General features: G+C 45.4%; 1 protein-coding gene across 6 annotated transcripts; it reads right to left on the bottom strand.

Moving 5' to 3' along the window:
• Positions 1-86: 86 nt before the first annotated feature.
• On the bottom strand, positions 87-27,087 carry fermt2 (FERM domain containing kindlin 2). 6 transcript variants are annotated; one of them, XM_057058366.1, is made up of 17 exons: positions 27,064-27,087; positions 24,136-24,293; positions 16,462-16,695; positions 11,804-11,932; positions 9,936-9,968; positions 8,265-8,490; positions 8,046-8,148; positions 7,754-7,861; positions 6,250-6,384; positions 5,841-5,890; positions 5,291-5,415; positions 5,094-5,200; positions 4,805-5,023; positions 2,861-2,881; positions 2,056-2,180; positions 1,829-1,970; positions 87-1,743 (listed from the first exon to the last, which is right to left on the bottom strand). In XM_057058366.1, exons 2-17 carry the CDS (start codon positions 24,290-24,292, stop codon positions 1,570-1,572), a joined length of 2,088 nt encoding a protein of 695 aa, XP_056914346.1. In that variant the 5' UTR covers position 24,293; positions 27,064-27,087; the 3' UTR covers positions 87-1,569. The 6 variants fall into 6 exon arrangements, with proteins under 6 accessions (XP_056914346.1, XP_056914345.1, XP_056914348.1 ...); XM_057058365.1 differs by lacking the exon at positions 27,064-27,087 and adding an exon at positions 25,711-26,171; XM_057058368.1 differs by lacking the exon at positions 27,064-27,087 and adding an exon at positions 25,586-25,607.
• Positions 27,088-27,227: the final 140 nt, after the last annotated feature.

Raw genomic sequence — 27,227 nt, 5'->3', positions numbered from 1 at the left:
GCACCTTGTGGAAACGCGTCACTGTTCACAAGTTTATTTGGAATATTAAGACTATGGTACCAAACATTATACATAGACAAAAGAAATGATTTTTAAATAAAAATTACTTTATTTTTTTAAAATAAATGCATTTTTTACAGTCAAACGGAGCAGCAGGACATGCACTGCTGCTTCTGACACTGGAGACAAATAACATCTGAGAAATTAAAAACTGACTACTTAAGCTCCCCCCCCCTTCATGTCTGTTGACTTTAGCTGATTTGTCTCAAACTCCAGGGTCTCTCCTTCATATGGACATGGTTAAATGCCACTCTCTTATCATTGACAGATCTGGACCAGTAAGCTTAGATTTATCTCAATAATTACTGTGGTCAGTCTAAAGTATAAGCTTAAAACAAATTGAGGACATGATTGACAATGTGATCAACGAGTGATAGAAGAAGAAATTAAAAGAAAAAAAACAAGCAGAAATGCAAAATGGGCACACAGAGCAAGCATACATATCTGTATTAAAAATAAAATAGAATGTGTCAACAAATATCATAGTCAAACCTGGAGTTTGAGACTAGTGTTATCTTCATATATATATATTCATAGATATCTTCATCTGAAAACTCAGTAAGACCACAACATAAACACATTTTAGAATACTAAACATGTCGACAGTTGGCTCCCCCACACAAAAAAATCCTGTACAATTCTATAAAATGTGTTTTTACATTAGTTACAAACAAAAATAATAATAATACTTCATTTACTGAAACTTCATACAGAGGATAGAAGAGAGAACTTGCATATTCTTCAAACATGACCTTTGTTGCTGGTGAGTAATGGAAATTAGAACAATACTATAATGGTGAGACAGACGGATGATGGGACGCGAGAGAAGCGAGCTGTCCTATAGTGTAGTGCACGTGCATGATGTCGGAAAATTCACTTTATATGGCGCTGTTGATATGCAGCTGCAGCTGAAACGATCTAATCCACGGGACGCCGTCCTCGTGCACTCAGCTGTAGCGTCTGCACACGTGCTAACGGTTAGCGCTCTTCTGTGTCGTAACTGTCGGACCCGGGACGTGCTCGCTTACATCAACAGAAGAATTCATCGACAGCTTATTCATAAACTTCCAACGCCTTCAGTGTTGTTACTGAAGACGGAAAAAAGCAGGACAGAGTGTAGAAGGGGAGAAACCGCGATCTTTGGGATTAAACGATTGAGCGTCTGATTGGTTAAAAAGGCTCGTCATGGACGTAAGTTGATGGTATCGGCGCAGGAGGACAAGAGGCAGGACGTCAGACAAACTTGCTGGGTCAGGTTTGTGTAACCACAGTGGGTCCAAAGTTCCATCTGGACTGAAGTCACCGTGATATTAGTGCTGTAACAAATGACCTTTTTGCATTCATGGAAGAAAACATTAAAATAATGTCACCTATGGCGATAACGGTGCTGCTCTGGAGTCTTCAGCTCAGCTCCAACAATAAAAAGAAGGGATAAAATAAATTCTATCCACTGTGGTTCCACCGACCACCTCACACTAACGCCTCCCCCTCCTGACGGTCCAGGCCGGCTCAGACCCAGCCGCTGGTCAGCTTATAGAACATCTCCTCATCTAGAGACTCGTTCTGGTCCTTGGCACGGGTGGACAGGAAGATGTAGCCGCCGATGAACTCGTGCACCACCTTGCAGTCCACCTCCGCACAAATGAAAGACAGACTGGGCTCGTCTGCAAACTCCACCGTCACCTGACAACGACAGGAATGACACCGTTCTTCAGCTACAACGACCAACACGTGATGGGGCCGTGATTCTCGTGAGTTAGATCTCTACCATCTTGATCTCCCAGTTGACGTTCCACTGCTTCATGTTGCTGAAGCGCCAGGTTTTGATAGCATCTCCAGTGCCGGCATCCATCCTGATCAAACGGTTGTAGGTGATGCCGATCAGCTCCTCGCGCTTCCCACCCTGGAACCTGTGGGGAAGAGGAGCGAGGCGTTATCGGTGATGAAGATGAGCCAGGATCGAGGTGACCGGCATGTCCTCCTCTCCTCACTTACTTGGCAAGAAAATGAGTGATTCCAAACTCGGGCAGAGACTGCCAGGCCTGGATGAAGCGCATCTTTGCTTCGATGAGACTCATCTGGGCCACGTTCTGGTGGGCTTCAAGGATCCGGGCTGAAATCTGAGCAACACACCACCGACCTGTCAGTACACTCGTCTCCTGGGATGGTCACGAGCTCTATTCCCAGTGCAAGTCCCACCACCACACATCGACCAGTAGATGCACACGTCATCCAAGAGGTTCCATAAAATCCTCTTCACCTTTGTGAATGAATGGGCTCTACAGAACCAGTACGTCACCTCTGGGTTCACCTTCATGATCCAAGATGCAAACCAAACTGGGCGATTAGCAACGACGCCACATCCCAACCCTCCCAGATAAACTATAGACGTCGATTCCTCAGTTGACCATTTAACCACAAACCAGAAATAACTCAGCAGCCCCAAGTTGAATTTTCACATAAAAGAAAAGCAAAACATTCCCAAACAAACATCTTCCCCCACTGAATAACTTTATTAGTATTAGGATAACATGTGCTAATCCGTGCACAATTAATTCTGCATTGTATTACTACTAGAGCTAATAAGCAAACGTTTCACCTGAATTACAGCAGCTTTTACTTCTAACAACAAAAAAACTGCTAACAAGCGTCTACTCTACAACCGTCTGTCGCTATAATATTAGAGCTGCACTAATGATGGTTAGAAGGCCAAAACAGACACCAGCGTGTTTAGAGATGATTTAGTCATGCACATACACCCATCGAAGGCAAGAATGCACCCCGTAGAGACTGAACTTACCAGGTCCCTGATATAGCCTGGCTGAAGATGGGAGGTGGGAGGGAGGGATATAGAAAAATGAAGGTGATGCATAAAAAGATAGAAAATAAGCAAGTACATTCAATTTTTAGGGAGGTAGGCCATTACTGGAATAAATAGTGAGGTAGAAAGTCTGTGGGGTCTAGGAGACAAAATCAAGTAATGTTTACATAAGCTGATTTTACACCTATATAGTCATATATATATATATAAAAATTAAAAAGCATCGCACCTATTCATTGTAATTCCCAATCTAACCACGGGGCGGCGGTATGCGCCGCTATCAGCCTTATCGCGCCCACCTAAAAGGGTGACTCAGTGAAATTACAGTAAAATGGTCCAGTTTAAATCCCAGACTCAGGCTTTTTCTCATACACTCCACTATCCCCTTCAACCTAAAACACGGTTGGTTTTAAATTAAACAACCTTTTGTGTTTAAATTTGACGTCTTACCACAGGATTGAATCAAAACTCTGACCCAGACGCCACATGGCGGCGGCCCACAGGTTGTCAAAGAGTTTAATGCAACAAGATCAATTCTATTGTGCTTTAGGTCCCTCCTCCCTCCTGATCATTTTTCTTTTGTCATACAGAAATCTCCAGACATTACTAGACTCCAGACATGATCCACAGGGTGAAGTCTTCTCATGCTAATCTTACAACAGGATGTCCTCTTTATGGGGAGTAGGGAGGGGTCACGGCTGACTACTGGCTTTTCCCAGACACTTTTCCCGCGCAGCACTCCCTAGCACGGCTCATTTCCTGATGGCCCACGCCCACCGTGGCTACACATGCGTGAGTTGGCGGGCGCATACATTCTGTGCATAAACCCACTACTGTTACATGCTGAGGAGCCACTATCAGGTTTGTTCTGTGAGTCAGGCTGGAGCCATGTGTGATACAACCACAGCACAGACGCTGACCCATTTCCTTTGTCAAAAAACAAACAAATTAAAAAAGAGGTCAGTAATTTAAGGTTTTAACTTCAATGATGTCCTGAGTACAAATTGGTGACAGGAGTCCCACATAAATGCGTAATTCAGTGCCCAGTAGAACCATTTCCAGTTGTATTTCCTGTGTTAAAGGCACATCAAAGACAAGAAGGGTGGTTTGTACTCGTGTAAACACCTGAATATGATTCTCCAGAGTCCCAGACTCTTTGAGGATATGGTCCAGACCCTTTCTGAATAATCACTTACTGTACCAACACCTTCCCGACATTTCTAACCCCCTAGCAACTTTCCACCTAAACGAAACCAGATTGTGTGAGCAAGCTAATGGAGCTACATGGAGGCTAACCCCCACCCACCCCCCAACAATCATCCCTGGCTAACACAGCCGTGACAGCCGTGTGCTCAGCTGCTCCACTGCACACACAGCAGCCTGTTGCTAACATGCAAATGTGCTGGGTAAACTGTAGACTGTGCTGATGATTACATGTTAATTCTCTGTGTTTAAATGTTAAATTTGTTTAAGAGGTTGGCCAATAACGAGTTGATTCCTTGCTGCAGCAAGCATGTGTTCACAGACAACCCCCTTTTGTGTGTGTGAACAAAGGCAAGAGGTCGCAGAAAGTATCTGTTACAGTCTGACGTCACCGACTCCACTGTAGTAATGCTGAGGGGATTGTGACTTCCCTTACCCTGTTCTCCTGGTACAGTAAGAGGAGAGCGGTGGAAAAAAGGGAATAGGAAGTATAAAGGGAGAGTAGGAAGGAGACATTCCAATGCAAGACAAGGCTGATGCCAGGAGGCACTCATCTGGGAAGCATCAGATGCTGCTCTGACCCCACAGCAAACACATCAAACAACACAAAAACACACCAGAGTGTGTAGTTCAAGTGTGTGTTCTGCCTTCTTATATTGGACCCTGCAAACTGCTGTGATGACAGCTTATACACGGAGGACTGCGGTCTCCTTGGCTTACCTGCTTGTTCCTGTATTTCTTTAGATAGCGAGGAGACACCAGACACTCGGGGTTGATGTCTGTGCTGATTGCCTCGATGAACTGAGGGTCGGGATTCATGTGCTGCATCTTCAGGAAAGACAGAATGTTCTGGACCTCGAGGTTGTACGAGCTGTCTGCCATGGTCTTGCCTTTGGAAGCCAAGCGGCAGGCAGCCATCCACTGAGCATACTGCTTTTCCTGCAGGGCATTTGGAATAAGTCACAAAGACTTCATGGATGGCGCGTGGTGGTTAAAAGTCAAGTCCTACCGTGTCGCAGCGAAGCCAGATCTCATTCATGCCATCTGCCACAGGGATTAGCAACTTGATGTTAAATTTCTGACCTGAGATGTTAACATCTGGAGTTACCTCACAACCTGCACCCAAGAGAGGGTCAAAGGTCAGACCGATACCACTAGATGTGACCCGGTTACAACAGATAAAGCACATATTCTGCGTGGCTGCACCTCTGAGATTCATTTGGTGGGCTGGTGTCCCATGAGCCTCCTCTTTACTCTTATAACAGGAAATTGTGATATCCTTGAACGTGCACCAGTACTGCTTATAGCCCTTCAACGTCAGTTTCTTGGGTCTGTGAGACAATATCAGAAAAGATGATGTTAACTCACACATGGGCGAGAAAAGATCAGAGCACAGTAAGAAAGAAAAGACCCTCAAAGACACCCCCCCCCCCCCCTCCGTAATGTATTGACTTCATGAGACAACTACCTCGGGGCCCGTGTGCCTGTCAGCAAAGGCTTGAAGCCAAAAATGATATCGGTTTAAAAATATGCATCGTCCGATTGTAATCACTTTTGGTCTCAACTGGAAGCGCAGCCTGTAAGCGTCCTCTGGCAACAATGGAGCCCATTCCACTGATTTAAACCAGACAACAGCGCTGTGCTTCTACCAGATTTCTTTTATTTGTAGTTGCTGTTATTGATAGTTCTGGATACACAGAAAATAAAGGTTGCCTTTGCACGCACTCGGAGCTGAGGCTGCTAGAGAGGAACTTACTTGAAGACTTTGACATAGTCTGCTAGCTCAGGAATAGATGTGATGTCACCCTGAGAGGAAGAGACACACAATGTCATTAGTGCAAACCTGGAATGTTTATATGTAAAAAGAAGATGAAAATATCAGAGCAAACTAATTGTGGTTGTCTGTCTTTCTATGTTGTCTGTTGGGTGTGTTCAAGAGCTTTTTTGTCTGTGGGAAACCTTGCACTATTGTGGATATTAATTAACTTCCCCTGCACTGGATCAGTGCACAGGCTCTCTCTGGGGTTTCCGCTACCATTTAATTATCACAGATGACAGCAAACCTCACCACAGGGCAGAGAAAGAAAGGGCCGAGCCCAACGCTAACCCGTGACTGCTGAGACAACACAAACACATGATGACTGCTATCAAAGGTGCAATGGTACCAGAGTGTTGGAGGTTTTCCCTCCCTCCAGAGTAATCTCCAGGTCTGAGAGGGCTGCGTCCACCTCGTCCACCTCTTTCTCACTGTTATTCATGTGGTTGTCTGATGACATGATCGACAATTTGTTGATGTGATACTGAGGAGAAGACGACAAAGCGACCGTTAGGCTGTTTTTGCATTTAAATCTGCGTGTCGGTGGTTTGTACAACTTTGGTACAACCCATTAAAAACCCCTTCAAGTAAGACTTGGCATCCTTTACAACACTGATTTACCTCAATCAATGCCTAAATTAGTGAACATGTGATTGTTTTCCTCATAATTTGAGTCACATATGCAGAATAACACGTGTTGATGTACAGCATTTATAATGTGTAACCGCCCCACCACCAATATGAATGAACAGCTGTTGAGAAAGTGAGAGATTTATAGTGTATGAGGAAGGGAGAGACATGCAGAGCTTTAGACCGATAAGGTTACAGAATGTGGGACAAAGGGCTCCATTCCAGTGCGACAGGCCTTTGAAAACGACATAACTCACTGCTGTGGTGCTGCTCTCCTGTGCATGTCGACATGTGGGCATGTTTATCTGCAGAGGTCCAGACCTCCACCACCATTCTCCCCCAGATCAGTCACCTGTCTTGACTCCTCTTTACCTTCATTTCTACAGTACAGCCAATGACCAACATACTGAGGGCACACAATCGTGGCGCTTTATTTAGAAGTTGTGTATCCACCGCCATCAGCCAAACACCCGAGGTCAAACTGAAGTGGAACACGTGAGTGAGTAGCAAAGCGCTAACAGATAGATGGTGACAGGGGAGCTGCCAGACCGAACACTCAGACGAGATTAGGATCTCCCTCATCTCACGCGGCGTTACAAACCAGTTTGGTGGGATTTGAACTTGCAGCCTGCCTCGCAGTTGCTGTATCCATGATGGTTTAAAGACTATTTGGGTTGGTTTATTTGACGGTGTCATGCTTTGGGTGGGTGGTCTGGGTATGTCACTGGGTGCCATGGCCCAAGATGCTCTATAATTACCACTGGGGGTGAGGACAGCGCGGCGTCCTCAGGTCTCTGCACTCGCAGTTTAAGAGAGTTAGAAATAGAAGGGGTACCACCCACATGCTGCAGGGGGCTACCTGAGGAGTTTAAAGGGGCTCACATCTGTACGACTGCATTCCCGTCTTGTCTGTGAAGACAAACATGTTGCATCTGGTGCTGCCAATAACTTTAAAGTTCAGTCCAGGTCAGCTCAGCTCAGCAGCTGCACAACATTTTGGATTTTTATTGTTCTGACATTTTCCTGTTCTGAAGGATCCTGTCTGGTTTATCAAGCAGTGGATAAAAAGGTGATGTGCCCAGTGGCCAGGAAAGCAGATGGTGGGCTTCAAATTTGGACCCGCATAAACGCAGACTAAACATTCAGAGCACTGGCACACATGCACATCCACAAGCACTGTATACTCTCTCTCTCACACACAAACACACAGTTGCTCTCTGTACCTGCAGGGCAGCAAACATCATCATTTCCTCCTCCGTGCACTCAATTTCCTCCAGCAGGATGGCCCACTTGGCCTGTTCATACAGCTGGTTCACTCGGATGGCATCATACTGCGAATGGATTTGTCACAGATGTTAACACACATCCAAACAAATACTGAATAAACACAGATTAGCATTCTGTGAATTTGGGTGCACCGCTGCTTAGAAGGACTTTCCTGACATTCTACCTGGCTTGATAAATATCCCATAAACATGCATTAGGATTAAATTATAGTGGGTTATTTAGACATACCTTGGGGTTGAGGTCAAAGAAGCTGTGATATTTGAACCTCAGCAGCAGCACCTCGTTCTCTTTAACGTCCTGCTCCATCAGAGACCTGGAGGAGTCCAACCACCTGTGAATCATAAATACGTGTCTCGTTAAAAAGAATAACTCTACATCCGTTAACTGGCCACGGCTCTTCTGTCTAGCTCACCAAACCACATGTTTACTAAGCAAAACTCATCTCACCCCTGGTTGATTTTGGCCTTATCCAGAAGGGACTGGGGTTTGTACAGTTTGACCAGGATATCTGGTGAGGAAATCGGCTGGCTGACAGCGAGGATGCTGGGATTGCCCTCGGAGAGTGGGCTATCCCCAAACCAAGCCGTGGTGGGGGACAGTGGGCTGCCATCTCTGGAGTCATAAGTGGGGGTCATAGTCTTACTGTACAGGCCAGGACTGGAGTAGATGCTCCCTAAAAACAAAACAGAATTAGTTCCTCCTGTGCAATAACCACTTAAAAAAAAGATCAAAATTGGAATTGTTACAATGACACCAAGTGGTAAATGCTCCAACTAAACTAGTGAACGTTAACAAATACTGCAGCATTGTGGAAAACTGGATGAACACATTTCAAAGAGCAGTGGCTGGACACACCTGCGGTCTAGCCAGCAAGTATGCAACATCACGCGACTACAAGCGCACACTTTGCAGATAAGCGTTGAAACAATGTCCTCCTGCTGACAGAGGGACATGGATCAGCATGCAAATGCTGCAGAGGAAGATGGTAATCAGTCCCAAATTCCAAAAGAACACGCTCTCTGCACACAGCACACATTTCAACAAGTGGCCACAGAGGAGAGGGGGAAGCACACAGATACATGGATGTTAAAAATAATAATAATGCAAAGTGGGAGAAAATAATCTAACTAAAAGCAATGGTTGTTTAGGGGTTGGGCTGGACTCAAACACCACTGGAGTGAAGCTCTTTGCATTTCCTGTTGGCTGGCCTTGTGGAGTATTTTTGGTCCTATACCCCCCTCCCTTCTTTCCCTCTCTCGTCTGTAGGCCCTAGGTCAAGAAGCAACACTAGCTAAACCTCTAAATCCCTTCTAAAATCAGGAGGTGGGCTGGGTCTTATTTGTGAGTGTGCACGTGTGTACTTGTGATTGCAAGCGGAGGTCATGAGAACAGGGTGCAGGCTGTGACCACCCATCCCTTGTGGGGGAGGGTGCTATTCAATGGTTCTTTCAAGGTTTTTTCACTAATGACGAGTTCATCGGGTCGGGGAGAGCGCTCCCAACTCCCATAGGGTCTCTTGAAGAATCCCAAATATCCAGAGAGATGTATAAAGTGGAAGTTGGCAGCCCATTAAAAACAAAACTCCCCCCCCCCATCCTGTTTACAGACTCTCCAACACAAGCGAAAGGAACAAAGAATGTTAGCATGATTTGACTCCCTAATGCTCCCACACCGAGGATTCACGGAGGGCTTAGATGGAGGCTCTAGACCACCAAGGGCTGTGAACACGCGGAGCAAACCAGAAAAGGACTTTTAATAAATGATCCCGTCTCTTGTAGCTAATATTTTCTACTGAGCCATTTGCTGGGTTTATGATTTTGATGACAAATGGGGAGGAACTCTTTCTACTCTGTGACCTTGTGCATGCAGAGATTAAATACTTCAATAAAAACACGTGATTAGCGCTGCAGACAGTGAGCAGGACTGCAAAAGTTCCAAAGTGAGCTTCAATGTGCATTCCATGAGGAGGCATAACTATCATGTGACCACAAGAATCAGCTGACTTCCTCTGGATGGACAGTCAGGTGATTTGGCTGCTGAGTTTAAGGGTTATGAGAGAACAGTGAGGGCGGGGAAGCAGTGCTACAGAGTGCAGGACAGAAAAGGAGCAGAGCTTACCTTTGACAGGTCCGATGTATATAACCTCAGAGGCTAGGATGGAAAAAGAAAGGGTGAGGGAAAGGAGGAGAGGACAGGTGTGGAGGGACAGGTACAAACAGGAAATGGATGGATTTAATAGGACAGATGAGGAAAGTACTGTTAGGACAGTAGGAAAGGTAAAGAAGTACAGAACAGGGAAAAGCTACAGCCCTTCCAGGGGGATTCCCAACAACTCAACGTAGGTCATGACTCATTTTGGTCTTTTTCAGAGGAGAGTCACTCCGGACTCGGTCATTTCAACCCGGAATGACTGAAAACAGGCACACATTGGTCGGTGTGACCCATCCTTCAGTTTACAACTATAAAACACTGCCATTCCACACAGAGATGGGAAACATCAGCAGATACACCAGACACATCAGGCTGTGACAAGTCTGAGGGGACTGGAAGGACTGGAAATTTGGACCGCATCCCAGGTCATGACAGGAAGCATGAGAACCAAGTATAAATAGCTCTTATGCAGACATAATTAACAACTCTGCAGGTTATAGTAAACAACTAACTCCTATAATATAGACACTTATAGGTTGCGACACTTGAGGCTGGGATGTTGATACGAACATGCTGTATTGAAGCAACTCGCTATTGATTCTGAAAGAATCGGTGATGTCCAATGATGTCCTTTACTTCATCTGTGGATTGGCCAATTTGCAAAATCTTGTGATTCCCATCAGCAGACCTGAGCACACAGGTCAGCCCTTCTCCACGAGGTACCAAATAACATCTTTCCAACTTGGTCATGAACTCCACTGTAGCATGTGACCTGACAGGAAGGATATATAAAGTGGTTTTTTTGAGACAAGATGCACTCGTGCAGGAAGAGCGGTGGCAGTCCAGGGTTCTGGACGTTCCTGTCAAAACCACGCTTCATCGCACCATCTTCCTGCATTAATATGAAGTTCCCAAGACATTCCTAATTACCCAGTGTGTGGTAGCAGGATGTACTGCACTTTATTTTTAACTGTGAGAATTCTTCGGTTGAACCAACTCTGTTCAGGCCTTTTCCCCACTAACCCGAGAGTGCACGCTGAGCTCAGTGAAAAGAGCTAGAAGACATACCAGAGGACAGGACAAGAGACTCTAACTACACAAATAGTCCTATTCAACCTGTCTTATAGCATTAGCAACTTTGTTAAATGGCAACTCTGTGACAGCAGTGCTGCCTGTTCTGCTGCGCCCTCCGTTATTGGCGTGAAGAGGGCGGAGGGTTCTATATCTGTATTTGTGTTGCCTGGTTTGGGTTTTAAAATGGCAATGGGACCAACTATGTGTGGAATCTCAGCCATTCTTTACACTCCCTGCCAAGGAGTAGGAAGCCAGGGTTGTAGATTTCATACAGACCTTAAACACACACAACAACCGGGTGTTTCAGTGGTCCAAACCAAAGACGCAGTCACACACAAAAGAAACATTCTCACATTACTTAGTGCAACCTGCTATGTCTGCACATCTGTCCATCGTCTCTTAACGGCCACTTATTCCCATCCAGGGTGGTGGGGGCTGCTGGAACCTATCCCAGTAGTGACTGAGCAAGATACAAGCACACACCTCTTGGACAGGTTGCCAGTCCATTGCAGGGCACACACAGCCCTCAGTCACACTCAGAGGGCTACCAAGAGTAAAAAGAGAAGAAAACACAAACCACACACAGAATTGCTATAAGATGGCTGTCCCGCCTTCAATGAGCCCAAAAACTAAATCTCACTGCCCAAAAATTAGATTTTGAACCTAAACTCTTGTGTAGATGCTATTTTTGCATGAGATTTACAGGTGGAAGCCTTATATTTTTGCTTTTGCTCCCCATGAGTTACAAGAAAACAACTCACCTGAACCAGGGGTTAACAGAGGACCCTCCAGCTCCAGATCGTCCTCCTCCACCTCCTCCAACTTTTTCTTCTTCTTCTTGGGATCACGAGGTTTACGCAGTAGAGATAATTCCTCTGGGTGGCGGATATCTGGAAGAAGAGAGAGTGATCAATTTCATCTGATATCACGTAATCCTGCTGTACCTCAGCAGAATAACATCATTTGCCAGAAGAACAAGCTGCAAATTAAAACAGACCCTGTCATGAGGCGTGCAGACACAGCAGACAAGTCAGGCAAATGTAATTAAAGCAGGGCAGTGAAGAAGAAAAATGGAGTAGATGGCTAAAAACTCTAGACAGCTGTGCACATGAGGGGTGGAAAATTGCAAATCCCCTTTCTCATGGACCCGACAAATCTTACTTTAACTGTAATCCCAAACTGAGACAGCCCAGAGACGTCTGTCTCGTATGTACTCAACTCCAGTAGTCACACACGTTAGACAGCAATCAGCTGCTAACAGGTAATAGATATTCCACAAAACAGTATTTCCTTGTATAGCGCACATTGAGAGGACATTGTGCTGCTGCTGTGTGGAGCTCACCCTGACACCATGGTGGATATAACGACTAAAACAGAGCAATAGCTCTTCTGGGTTTCAGGCTGTGGGCCAAGGAACCATCAACCGGTGCTGCAATGATGTTTAAAGATGGAAATTTTCTAATCTATTATTTGGACAGCCTCGATGTGTCAGACCCACAAGAAATGCTGCTCTTCTATAAGCAAGCCCATCTGGACCTCAAATGGAGAGGACACCTCAAAACTGAATACAAGCAAAAGTGAGCTGGTATTGGATCATTTCAGTTATGTGGGACTGCTGCGTTTTCTTATATCTGCTGAAAGAAAGAAGCCTTTGTTTTTGTTAATAAGTATTACAAATGTGTGAAAGACTGACTCATGAGGTTGCGTTGGTTGCTGAAGAAAGCAGATGGGGAGACAGAGAACCTCTTGGAAGGAAGTCTTGTTTGGTTTGTGTAACTAAAGCAAAAGCATTCCAGGAGTTTTAAGAACTACCAGATGGGAGTGCACCATGTCTCTTTACCTCCTTTCTCTCGCGCTGCGGCTCTGCTGCAGCAGTGGAGCGTGATCCCTGTGCCCTTATACAGACATGCGGGCTGCAGACATGCTGAGCTCCAGTCCCAGTGAGGGAGGCCGAATAAGCGTGCGTATCCGACTGTGCGTACGAGGGACAGATTCCTTTTAGTGAGGCATTGTAGAGGCATGTGGTGTAGTGTCACTCGTATTAATACTCATGATCTCATTGTTACTGAGGAATTGATTCATATCCAAGGTGGAAAATAACTGTGTGACACTTTTAGGACCAGTTTTTTGCTCTTGTAGCAAAAAACGTCTCAGTTTTATTTGTTAGATTCATTCTAAATTTCATTTATTCAAAGTATTAGGGCAGCAGAGTGGAAATCGTGGTCAGCTAAACTCGATTTTTATGTTTATTGGGAAGGTAATCACTACAGAGGTCATAGAGAAGAAAATAAATAAATGTTCCATTCATATCCTTCACCCAGCCAAACATTATAGGTAATTTGTTTTGGTGATTTATGAAGATAATGTGAGCATGGCATAAATATATACTTGCAGATATTTGTGGTGGGTTAGAATGTTGACAAAACCCCGGTTCATTTCCATCAGCAAGCAGAAAGGACACGTTAAACAATAAGCCCCAAAACTTCCATCTTGCAGATGTGGCAGTAACAGGGGCCCAGAGCCATCTGAGATGGGTTAACCGAGAGCCTGCAGGCCTCACAAAATCCACTCCTCGGAACGTATGATTCACTCCAAGTGAGTAAGGTCAGCCTTAGAAGAATCACAAACACCGTCAGAGTCTAATTTTACAGCCCGAAGTTTTCCTTACAAACAGTTTAAGACCCTACATGGATGAGAAAAATTAAACGGCTCCCGTTTTCCTCCTGCAAGCTTCAGCGTTGAGGCCGTCCTCAGCTCAATGGAAGGATGACTAATCGATACAGATGAGAAAATAAATCAGAAGGTTTATTCCAGACTAAAGAATGTTTGAGACTCACAGGTGGACGAACAGTAATGAGAGAGGGCTCTAGTGTTGAAGCACAACACTTCTGTTTCTGCTCTTTGTCCGTCTTTGTAACAGACATGAGGAGGAATGCCAAAGTCCCATTTACGAAGGATAATACTGTACTTTAAATTTGGGCCGGGTGAGGCCAAAGCACTCTTTCTGTGTTTTGACAACAGTGACCAAACACTCGGACCAATTGAGCTCGCCAAAAGTTAATGTTCAAACTGCCGAACCACAACCATGAAGCAACACACGGCATGTGACACACACATCTGGGTCGTATGGCCAAACATTTCCAGCAGGGTATTATTTCAGGATTCTGGTGGTTTCGTAGTATATTGTGCTTTTCCAAGTCTTCAAGATTCAGAACCAAAAATTTCCAAACTTCTTTAAGCACTTTAGCATATTAAAAAGCTCTCTCAAATCCTCCAGTGCTCTGACATTTGCAACATCCTTTTCCTGCCTAATTCAATATCTGTCCAGTCTTTGTAAGAGTCAAAGCAGACGGCACACAAATTACAGTGCTGCTGGCATCTGGGTCTCAATCCACCCCCCCTCCACACACACACACACACACACACACACACACACACACACACAAAGAGTTAAATGAAGTAAACTGACTCCTGTTACCCTAAAGAAGCTCTTTACTGGACCAGAAGTCTTATTTTGGCACCACCTGAGCCTACTTGGTGTCCTAGAACACTAAAATATCTTCTTGGCAGATCAAGAATGACATATCCATGTACTGGTTAAGAATTAAGCCTGACTGATGTCAACCCTAGCTTATTTACATAGCTAAATGACAGAAGCGAATATATTTGCTGATTCAATGCACTGTGGTCAGATGAGATCTTTGATAGATTCTCTAAGAACTCTTAGATTTGCTGATAATAATCTGTGACTATGAATGGAATGCCTTCGCTTTTTAATCGGGCGGTGAAGCAGGGGATGCTGGGGCTGCCAAACGGGCTCGGGTCATAACAGAAGTAGAACTGAGTGCTTTCCATCAAGGACAATGCTGAGTCCATCCGAGTTGGCTGACTCACCGCGTCTGTGTCAGGACACAGCTGCCATGATTTGGAAGTATTAAAGCAGAGAAAATGGGTTTTTCCCCCTGAAACTTGAGGACTAACTTTCTAAGTTAATCTCCACCGTGTAGAATGAAAGAATAACCTGAACGTATCACCAAAGAAGGCATCATTCATTATGTTTTCTCTGCCGACAGAAAATAGGGTGTGGACGCGATGCCAAATTCTACTCAAGTGAACTTATTTTAGGACGTGAAACTGAAAACAGCCTCTATTTGACCAAATGACTCACAACAAAACCAAAAACATAGTTCAAATAAATCAGGATGTAAAAAAAGGCCAGTGACCTGGAGTTTCCACTGAATTTGTCCATCTGTTTCTATGTCCCAGTATCTCCATCAGTCTTTGTGCAGTGGAGAATGAAGACCAGCTGGTCTCCAGCTTCACTTTGCTGCTCATCTTTAAAAGCTGCCCCACAGGGAAAAAACCACAGGAAACTCAAAAAAATAAAACATTTGTGCTCATGAAAACAAATATATCTTGAATATATTCCTTTATAGTTTCAACTCTGATCAAGTTGATTCTGATTAATCTGTTTCCAGAAATTTTGGACCGTAATACAAAAAGTCATTAAACTTCCAGTCATTAAACTGCATATGAGCCTGAGCAATGTCAGCCCAAAGCTATTTGTCCCAAGTGTGTGTGAAGCAGAAAGCAGATATATTGCTGGCGCTGCCTGGCAGAGAGAAAGGATAAACACGTCTTTTTGTCCTTTTCACTCTCTCTCTCGCCTCCCAAACAGCTTTGCTGCATATTAAATAAAGCGTGCACTGTTTCCACCACCATTAATTGCGTTTTTCTCCAGACCGGAATAATCTTATAGAGAGGCTGTCAATAACCCGGATACACTGGGTTATGTCTGTACTAAGGAAAGGTTGACATCTCAGGAGTCACTGGGGTCCAAGGTGAGACCCCTGGCATGCCTGTGACGGGACATGATGGTGCCAGTGGTGGCTGATCGGGCGTGACCTCCCCAGCTACTACTTACACCACAGTTAAATTTAGGCATGTAAACATGATATTAATAGAGGAGAAGACAGATAAGCAATGCAGTGAGGAAGACTAGACTATTTAGATGTACATAAATTGGCACTTAAGTAACTGTGTGTGCAATAAACTGGAAACAGATTGATAATTTGTGTTTAGTAAATATTACTGTTAGACAGAGTGGAGCCTGGATACAAGGATGTGAGTATGAAGTATGTGATTTTTTTCCGTGCATGCAGAGCTACTGTTTACTACAAACAGCCAGGTATTAAAGCAAAGGGAGGAAGGAGACAGTCTGCGTTTACACGAGTTCAGTGAAAACAGTTAGTGGACAGCAGCAGTTCACAGGATCTGATTTTTTTGTTTTTTTTAATTTATGCAACTGTTTCATGCACCACTTAGAAATTGAATTTTATGACTATTTTCCACTTCCCAGCAAAACCTGCTGAAGCTTCAGTAGCTGGTTATGTGTAGCTAAGTCACTCTTTCCACTTACTGAAGGTCTTGCAGATGTCGGACACGGCCTTGAAGACGCGGTCTGAAAAGTTGACCTTGACCTTCATGTGCTTCATGTTGGGCAGTTGCAGGCGCAGTAGCTTGTGCTGCGGCGTGAAAAGGAGCCTGGCATCAGCTTGGATGCCGTATTTGTCCAGTGTCCAGTGGGTTTTGAGCAGCCATGTCTTCTTCTTCTCCCACCACAAAGCATGGTCTGACCAGTCCTTCTTCACATCTACAAACAGGAAGAGAAGCAGCGTCAGATTTGATCCAGTTCGACTGGCGATGAGTGGCACAGATACATTTAAACCCTCTAATCTCCATCCTCAGACTGAAGTGAAGTGAGAATGACTTGATTTGTTTGTTTGACAGTGCAAGTGTATCAGGTTTATTATTCCCACCGTGAGCCCTGTGAAGAGGACCCAGCCACTGAAAAACCCCTACGGCTCTGAGGCTCTGCATAATAGGGACAGAAGGGTGCTCTCGACATATCAGTGTTCTGTGTGGTAACAAAACCTGAACCAGCTGTTTGTCAACTTGGTCTGTGCAGGCAGCATTATGATGGAGCCTTCTGACACCTCTTTAGTGTCCGATATACAGCACAGTGTGTGAACACAGCATACTTACAGCTAGCTGGAAGACTTTAGGCCCATTATACTTTCAGACCTTCTAAATTGTGATGGAATCACGCCGGCATAAGTCCAGGAAGGCACTTCCCAAAGCACTGTCGCATTTTCCTCCACCCACACACCTCATCAATGTCCCTCTAGTCTCTCCTCCCTCTCTCCAGACGCCAACATTCTTATTCTTCCCTTCATCAAAGCAGCTGTTCGTCTCGAAAACAACGCCCGTGGTTTCTGGCTTGGCCCCGTTTTTTTACTTGAACACACTGGTACACTGTCAACTAACTACTGGTGCCATGACTGAAGTTGAATGATTGGGATGAGGAGATGAAACATCAGGGCTTGTAACTGGAAACCGAGGCTGCCGTGATGCGAGGACAGCAATCTGGATGACACCAGGGAATAAAATGCCAGCAGAATCTGGTCTCTGACACTTCAGTGCATCTGTGTTTGCGCCGGTCTGTCTGTCAAACTGGTGATTCTAATACCTTTTCTCCAGAAGGAGGAGGAGGAGTACTCCAATGAAAACATCCCAGGCTCGCTTTTTATGGCCTGGGACCCTGTAAGCGCGAGGTTTGGCTGTCAACGCTTCGCACTGATGCTTCAGCTGTGCAGAGCCCAGCTTCAAGGCCGACACTAGAGGATCTGCACCCTTAAGTGGAGTGAACCTATTAGAAGGTTAAAATAATGAGGGAGCAAGGACAGAAAATAAAAATGAAGACCTGGTGGTATTTTCATAACTGTGCTCATAGTTTTTCCTCTTACAACCTTGTAATTTCTGGTGTCTGGGAGCGATGCAGAGCAGCTTGCATTAATATTGGCTCGGGAATTCACCACAACCCATGTTCCATAGAAACGCTCATCATCTACCTTATGCCTGTGGTGAGTCACGACTATGTGTCTGAGCCAGTCCCCGTTACCGTAAACATCTCTGCTTCCTTGTCATCAGACACCAGAATCATACGGCTGGGACCTTTCTCCTGCTTCATGCCTGCTTGGACAATGATTCCACGTGTTGTGGCTGGACAGGACAGCTCAAGTAGGCATCAACCGGGTCCTTTCAGCAACAAGGTGGTAACTCTATCCACTAGGAGGGGAAGGAGCCAATGGCGAGTCCGTGCTAAAAATACAGCCTGCCAAGCCTGACGTAATGCAGCGGCCAGAGAAGTGGAGGCCTAAGTAATTGGGTGCATTAATGTGGACCCACATCTACTCAACAGATTGGCTGGTGTGTGCGTGCGTGTATGCGCGTGTTTGAAAGTCAAGGGGAGGGGGAGGGACGCGATGTGGCAGAACCATGTCCTCTGATGAATGTGGCAGTTGCTGTGTGCTAAATTAATTCAGAAATTTGACCAAACCAGCTTATTTTCATTCAACTCCATTACCAGCGCAGGTCCCAGCGAGATCTTTCCTCCATCTTGTTCATTTAAATTCAGCACCACTTCAGACTAGTGCGAAACCAGCAAGGTAATGAGCACAATGAAATTGTACTTGTACTGTTCCACAGGAGGCAAAAATCTCTGCAGACTTCTTTTTTTGAGGCTGCACAGTAAGTCAAAGTGCCCCTTATAAGCTCTCCTCCTCCCATCACTCCTGTCTCCATCCCTCCCAGCACCGGTAGTGTTTACTTTAGGAGACAGCTATGTTTATGGAGGAGGCATGTCTGTGAGGGGGGGAAGGGTTGGGACAACAAAGAAGAAGATGAGGAAGAAGGAAGAAGAGAAAGGGCATGAAAAGAGGATACGTTGATATCCAAGTCGGAGTCGGCCAAAGCAAACATCCAGCTACAATTCATTTTTCCACACTAGCTATCAGACATTGTATAACAATTATAATGTAATAATTGTCTGCAAGCGTGAAATGTATAGCTTTAAAAGGACCTGCACCTGTGACAGAAGGCCATTACCATCCAAGCTCTATCCTGCATGATCGATGCAGACGATGCAAGAGCAGACACGTTTAAAGTCAGGACATTTTCACCGTCCGTCTTTCATCTCTCCCCCGCACGTGTTTGAGCCATCAGGGCTGAGCGGTCGGCCATCAGCGATAGCCACGACCAAGCAGCTCAGGCGCTTTTGTCATTTCCAACCATCAGCCGATAAAGACGTTACAGCTGGGTGAGGCCGGCCGTGTCGTTTCCTTGGTGACTCCTGGCTGACGCCATGAGAGCGGCGGTGCAGAGCAGATGACTGTTTTCATACACAGCAGTATAAATAAGTTTTATATTTGACCCTCTGTCCATCGTCAGTGTCCTTTGAGCCAGACAGGATTAAGATCAGATGAACCTGAAGGTTTGATGAAGACGGGTGTCCTGCTAGATCTTGCTTATTTCTGCTGCCCTCTTTGGGTTTTAAGCATTAAAATCCTTCCTCTTTCATTTACAACCCAAGCAGAGCAAATTTATCAGGGTTTAGGGTTCTGTCAATTAAATTAGCAGAGCTGGAACCAATAATCAATTTATCACAGGCGTTAAACATGCAGCACACAGTAGTCCCACACTCAGCGAGCAGGCAGGCAAGTCAAGCATTTAAGGACAGAAGAACACGTAATGCAGCACTTCAAATCAATTTATTCCTTAATGCTGCAAAGTTATACAAGTCTTGATGTCTGTTTCTGCTCCATGGTACGCCTTAACCTTGGCAGCTATGACTTTCCCAGTCTTGTAGGGAAACATACAGTAAATAACAATTCACTTTGCCAACAAGAGGACATCACAATGTCCACTTTGTTGTGTATCAGTTCATCTGCAAACCAATGTGTTGTACATGATCTGACCACCCTTTAGAGACAACACTAAGCAAAGTATGTAGAATAAATATCATTCAATAACAAGCAGTGGCGTCGTGATAAGATTATCCAAATCTCTTAAACTGTAGATTATAAAAAATACTAACTTCACATCCTCATTGGTAATAGAGATAAGTGAAGTGCTGTAGCAAGATAACAACACCTCAAGGGACGTTATAAAAGACAGTAATCAATGGCAGTAATTGATTTGTGCTTGACTGAAAACCAACAGTGAAGCTTTCCACATGAGGGTGGTCAGCGCCAGAGCTGGAGGTGTAGCAGGTGATTTAAGAACATCCAAGAGTGTGCTACATCACCCGGGAGACAGGTTGCAACCATATCAGGCCATTTTCATGCAGGAACAAATTGGGGGATCTCTCCCTCCACCCTGATAGGGGTTTATGAAATTAGGAGTTCAGGGACCCGGTGGTATAATCACATTACAGAGGAACTGCTGAGATCAATGGAGCAGATAGGCAACATTCATCTGTCCATCCATCTAGTCATGTGCATATACTGCCAGATTTTCCCCCCAGGACTTCGATAAGTCATTCCACTAATACCCCTGTGGATCCAACAGGAAGTACACTTACTGCCCAGCTTATGGCCGCATAGGCACCGGGTAGAACTACTGAAATGATGAGGCTGCCCCTTTAATAATCGAAAGCTAAAGTAATGCTCAGAATACTAGTCCCAACTATAGATTCAGCTTGTTCAAATTAACTGTCATTCTAATTGCCTGCAAATCTTTAAAAAGACAATTTGCTTAAGGAATACCTACTTCCTCATCCAAAGGGCTCGTACGGCTAATACGGGTGGAAAGGAGCGAGCATAGAGCATAATCAGCGTAGCATCTTGTAAGTGAAACAGGAAGGCTCTGGCCTGGGCAGGACCACTACTTATACTAACTGCTTCCTGTCAGAGAGATTAGGGTGCAGGATGATTACAGTCAGGCAGACAATGTCAAATTTCATAAAGCAAGACTTATACGACGTGTGTGCAGCCCCAATCGATGGCTCATTAATGTGAGGTGAGGAGAGGAAAAGTGCTTCCAGCCACCTATCGAGTGGATCTTCCAATATCCTGGTGTGAGATAAAGAACGTAGAAATGTGGGCTCTTCACAACTTAGACGTCATCAGGACAGATAGGGCTACGCTATCTCAGCTCTCGATCCTGCCGGGGACAGGAGATCCATCGTTCCTCATAGCGAGGCCAGGAAGGTGGGAACGTGAGGACAGCACAGGGGGTAGGGGGCGCATTATAAAAAAGGAAGCAGGAAGTTGGGCATCCTGTGCTAAATCACGTCTGTTTCCTAATGGAGCAGGGACGCAGCTGACAAACCTTAGCCCTCTAGTGCTGCTAGACCAGACACCATTCATGGCTAAAAAAAACAAACCTGCTCACAGGATATTAAAGAAAAGGGGGGGAAACTGTATATCTTAATTGTACAGAACAGTATTCATGAGGTAAAAAGAAGGCTCCGACTCATGGATACCATTAACTGCGTTTTCTTTTCATACCAAACGTCTAATGAAAATTTGGGATCCTGCCACATGAATATGTAGGTCTTTAGAAATTTAAAAGAGGGGGGAAAATTCTTTGTGGTCGGCTGCTGCTACAGCAGCCAAACGGCAGACTTGTCAGTGTGTCAATCACATCAGCAACTGAGAGTCACACCACGCTAATTAGCGCTCCACATTCTGATCATTGTTGGACAAAAATCACGCGACCTTGAACAATACGTACTTTCATCATTTCTAGTTATTTCGGTTAAGCAGACATTTGAATGGACAGAGTCCAAAAGCAAACGTGTGGCAAGTTAAAAGACTTGGATATGGACAAAATGGAGAAAGCTACAGGAGGGTTGGGGGGGGGTGAAGCAGCAGAGAATCCAACAATGACGGCAGTGACCAGAGCACAACATGCCAAACCCTGGAAGTCATTTCCTGCTTCATCGAAGACTTTTATGGAATTCTCGCAGCACATCCAACGTCAGAGTGAGGGAGGAGAGGTGGAGAAAGAGAATTCTCTCTCTCTCCCACCCACCCACCCTCCTGCCCCTTTTCCACTATGAACAACCCCTCTTCCTGAGCCGTCTGGTTCGAGGTGAAACAGGGTACCGCTACCTCAGAGTGGGACCAACAACATCCTCAGTGATCTGCTTGCTCAGTTTTTCTCTGCGAAGGCAAACCAACAATAATTTCCTAACCTGATCACAGAACTCAATATTACTACTAATGTCCACTGTCGTGCAGGATTGTGTAATTGTGTTGTGGCAGCCTGTGTCAAGAATGTGAGGGCGGCCATGGTCAACTAACACTGAAACTTTAAATAATAGTGGTGATAGTGCAGCTGGGACATGTTTGAGCTTCCAGGAGCACATCAAGCATTACAGATCCATACAAGATAGTGGTAGCTGATGATAGCGCTGAGTCTGCTACTGCTTGACCGGAATGAATTTTTTATAAAAAACTTTTTAAAAAAGGCTAAGGATTGAGCATCATGCAACATCATGTCTAAGAGATGGCGGTATTTCAGTATTGGTGAGGACAGCACGTTCAAAAACATCCACAAAGTCGGAACGAGCAAGGATGTTGGTATGAAGGATAAAAAGGGTAAAGGAGAGGTAGGTGATCACATGGTCTCAAATAGTCCTCTCCTGGAGGCCCGCAGAGAAAATGGGTGCATTTGTTGATCAATAGCTAAGTGCCTCTCTGGCGTTCGTATATTTCATCCATTATCGAGAAGCATTTGAAGCTGCAGCGAGAATGGCAGACCTTCAGGCTGCAGGAAGAGGTGAACTATAGGAGAGCCACGTGGGAGAGCCATCGAACCAGCCATCACTGACCGCGGCATGCTGCTTACATATGGAAACACGCACACAAATACTATTAAGCAAGAACCACGGTCATTAAATGTAAAAAGATCGACACAAACCGCATCAAGACGGTACACAGAGCAACAAGCCAACCTCTGCATTGATGTGACAGAGTAAAGGAGGTAGGAAAAGACAGCGATGTGTCCTTTCAATGTCAGAGTGATGTCTGCCAAAACTCTGGAACCTACGTACCTCTTCTCACAGCGCCACCAACCTATCTGTGGCTGCGTGAGAGCGCCCGAGGTGGTCGGGGACGCCTCTGCTGTCAACAGCGGGAGCTGTGGGATGCATAAACACGTCACAGGAGACCTCAGACGTCCTCTGACAACAAGAACATTCAATGGAAAACGTGCCTTGAAATCCAACTTCTCCGAAACTTCATACATTCCTTCCATTGCTCAAAACAAGCCACCGTGCGCCGTGACGTGCGCCGTCAAGCACAGTGTGTGCTCAAGTGTTGTGGAAAGGTTAATGATTACAACGGAGAACGACCTCTTGACTCGTGGTGGGCCAGAGAGTGCAGCAACAGGCTTTCACACTCAGCATTAATAAAGCTGCAGGAAAATCTGATGCCAAACACCCACATTTTCTGATACACAACTAACCGCCACTGAATCAAACACAAAGACCTCACGCCACCAGAAAACAGGAGGCCTCAACAAAACCGCGACATCATTATAGAAGAGCCTTCGAACCAACTCACGACATTATGAATGCTTGTTTTTCCAACACCTTTCTGACATTCCACCACAAACAATAGTCCGCTGTGTTAGAGCTCAACTTTTATGACACGGCTACTTGTGAAAGACCTTCCTGACGCTGCAGCGAAGGCAGGGGCGAACCACAACTCCAATATAAAGCTCCAGCGCAACTTTTCCAACAGATAAGGCAAATTCATGTCGTTCCACACGCAGAAGCGCCACTGCAGCCGCTCTGTGAAAGATGCTAAACAGGCTGAAAGACCACAGGGAACAAAGACCTCAATTATGTGGAGCCGACAGAAGAGCTAAAAACAGGTCCACAGGCAGGGAATAAAACCTTGGAGCGCTGCAGGAATGCCGAGCATTTGAGCGCCATCTACACACAACGCACTGTCAATCCAAACGTCGCCACTGTTGAACCTTCTCCAGCTGCCATCAAAGTGGGCAGCGTTCAAGAGTTTGGAACAAAGGACTCTTGTGCTTAATTGCAGCCAGCGTTGAGGAGCGTGGAAGCGCAGACGCAGAAAAGTACAGAATAGTTTGGTTGGAGGGAAGCTATGCAAAGGAGGGGCAGTGGGAGGAAACCAAAAAAAGGGGAAGTGAACATGCGTTAAAGAATAAAGCTGGGTTAAACAGCGGTTACGAGCCCTTTGAAAGGCATTGACAATCAATTTCCGATGCATACCAAGTTTCTCCACAAGCTTGAGCATCACTCCTCCGACGTGGATTTCCCCGGTCACCCTGAGCGACACGTCCCTGTTGAGGTCAGTAACGTGCATCTTCAGCTCCCACGTCCCATCGGCGTAACAGCCATCGGGCATGCGGATCCCGTCCAGGGCCATCCTGCGGAGCACGTACAGAGTCAGAGAATCAATAAGATCCTCGTAAACTGGAACAGAACTCGCAAAACACCCGAAACAAACAGATATAAAGCAAAACCAATGCATGCAAGGCTTCAAAATGAATTTAGAAAACCTGGGGCTCGTTTTTCTGAGCACGAGACATCACAAGTAGTGGAAATGAACTTAGAAGTATCTGGAGGGTTCTTGAAGCACTTGGAGCAGATGAATGACTGCATCTGTGCTGCTATCTGAAGGAAATCACTGTAGATAACACAGCTTCTGCTTAACATGTTCTTTAGGTTTTCATTCTCATGACATTTTAAAGTTTTGCAGTATTCGATGGACATCTTGCAGCCATTGGCTCATAATTACTGCTGGGACTCTGCAAATTAAAGAGTGTGGGTTTAATATCTACTAGGACAAACACAGCTATTGAGCTGATCTAATAATCACCAGTATTTGGATAAATCAATGCAAGCCGGGATGTGGCCCTAAGTGCCTGAGATGAGCAACATCCTGCACAGTGTCCCTAATGTCCTGAGATATGTTGTCCTTGGGAAACGCAGACAGCACTTCCTTGGTACTGCTGTCATTTCTGTCATCTTTCATCCTCATTTCCCATTTTCCTGAATCAACACCCTGATGGATTATGGATGGAATCCAATGGTGCATCCATGAGAACCCGTGTGCAGTAGCTATATTTTCCAGCATAAAATCCAAAGTGTCTTAATCACTTTGGATGAAAAGCAATGTTTATAATGATACATTGTTTTACATCGTTGGAGGTTACTCATTTGCTCCAGGCATGAAGTTCTGTAGAAATGACTTATCAAATCCACCATTGTGACGCTGGTTTTCCCCAGTGAGCAGTTTACCTTCCAGGATGATTACACAGCATAAAAAGCCAACAAAAGGGAAATAAATCGACTTATTGCACACCATGTCTAATGGAAACAGAGGTTCATGTTTAAAGTTAAACTAAAGCCTGTCAATGGTTTAATGCCAGCTGTGTGATGGACAGTCGCCTGCCAATCAAACCAACCGTTAGATCAATAACCATGGTGGGGGAAAGGGGCCACAGGGCCGCCAATACAGGTCTATTTGGGGCATTCTTCGGGGCAAAAGTGCCGGTTCACCTGTTAAAAATAACGGTCAGGGTGCTGCGAGCCAGCCGAGCCTGGTTAGCTAATTATGCAAGTTCGAACAAGAGCTCCGCGGCTGCGTGGACGCCCGCTCAGAGGCTGGTTAAAGGTCCAAGTTCAGATCAAAAGTGTCTAAAATAATCCAACATACTGGAGGGGAAAAGCCGCCGTCCTGGGCCCAAAAGTGAAATAAAAGCGAAGGAAAGACGACGACAGCGGAACCTTCTTCGTACTTTCAGCGGCGGCGGAGAGCGAAGCTCTGAACACAGCACTCACCTTCGCAAAAGAGGAGAAAAAACACCAAAAGAGTCGACTGCACGGCACGAAACTAAGTTCCCCCTCCTCTAAATCATGTAGAAAGTTGTCTTCTGCTCGGAAGAGAAGCGTAATCCCCGGAGAAGTCACGGAAGAAGCTCAGTATCCCAACAGTTTTCCCGTGAGCTCCGGTTTAATGGAGTCCAGCCGTCCCTCTTTCTCCCTCCCTCTTTCCAGCAGCGGATCACGTCACTGCTCCAATCCCACTTTTCCTTTCAAACTGGGAGCTTACTGGTGCCCAGTCAACAGACAGGGGGACACTCGGGAGCTGTAAGTGTGAACTGTTGCTATATTCTCCATTTATCAGCCCACTTATGTCTCCCAGACAGACCCTTTCGATGTGCTTCATTGTCCTTTAAAACGTGTTTATCACTACATTTTCTTAACCTTCGAGAACATTCTAGAGGATTTTGTTTTTCTGAATTGCATTTCCCCCGTCATTTAAAGCACATTTTTGTCTTAAAAGGATGCAAATAAAAAGTAATAAAGGAACTGATTTAGACCCATAGTCATGAATGCAGTGATTGATCACAGCGTGATGAGGTCCTGGTGGGGCTCTTGGTCCCGTGTGTGTCCTCATCCTGGGCCTTTTTCATCAGCAGATCAGACAGTCTGAGGACAGATGTCTGTCTCAGAGGTCACCGCTGTGCGGCTGGAGGCGACTCCAGCATCGTTGTCCCTCCTCGCGGGGGTCCTGCTGCTGCTCCGGCTGGTCTCCACCAGGCTCTGGCCACTGCTGCTGGGACAGCAAACCGTCCAGCGGCCGTGCGTGCACGTGTCATCGCGATGGAGGTGGGCTGACCGGGCTGGAGGTGGAGGTGACACCGGCAGAACATGGTCATTTTGTTGCATTAGATCTCATCAGAGATTGACGTGATATCCTGACAGTTCATAGTCCTTCACTTTATATGTGGGTGCTTTGTCGCATCTGATTCATCAGTTGTTAAAATCAACCGTACGAAATCCCCCTCAGTGCAAAATCCAAAAGCCTGAGCGAAGATAGTGGATGTGCAGCTGAGGTCTCTGGTTCCCTTTTATGGCAATAGCTCTGCTGCTGTGCAGCAACTTTCAGGAGCAGCAGAACAATGAATTTTTGGATTAAGTTGCTCTTCTGAACTGACATACATGTTACTATACATGTTAATATTGGACTGGTGCTGGAGTTAGAAAGCAGGAGTCAGATGTTTACCATCATTACATCAGCAGCATAGCTGTCATAAATAAGGGCCATTTTTGACTTCTGTCATATCTTCCATGAAGATGTGCTCATCTACAGGTTATTTCTTATTTTTCTCCAGGTAAAAGCTCTGATACCTTTATAACCGCCGACAGACACGCGTGGTTCCGCAGTCAAGAAGCATAAATCATCAGGGCTTCTGGCTCGTATCCCCCCCACCTGTGAACTCACTCAGCTGCGATCGTCCAATAGAGGAATCTGGCCTCCAGACTACCGTCAGCTTTCAAAGCCATTTATAAGC

Source organism: Takifugu flavidus, chromosome 16 (genome assembly GCF_003711565.1).
Source record: "Takifugu flavidus isolate HTHZ2018 chromosome 16, ASM371156v2, whole genome shotgun sequence".
In the NCBI taxonomy this organism is placed as follows: domain Eukaryota; kingdom Metazoa; phylum Chordata; class Actinopteri; order Tetraodontiformes; family Tetraodontidae; genus Takifugu; species Takifugu flavidus.
Note: the sequence above shows the minus strand (reverse complement) of the source record. Positions and strands in the feature narration are given on the sequence as shown.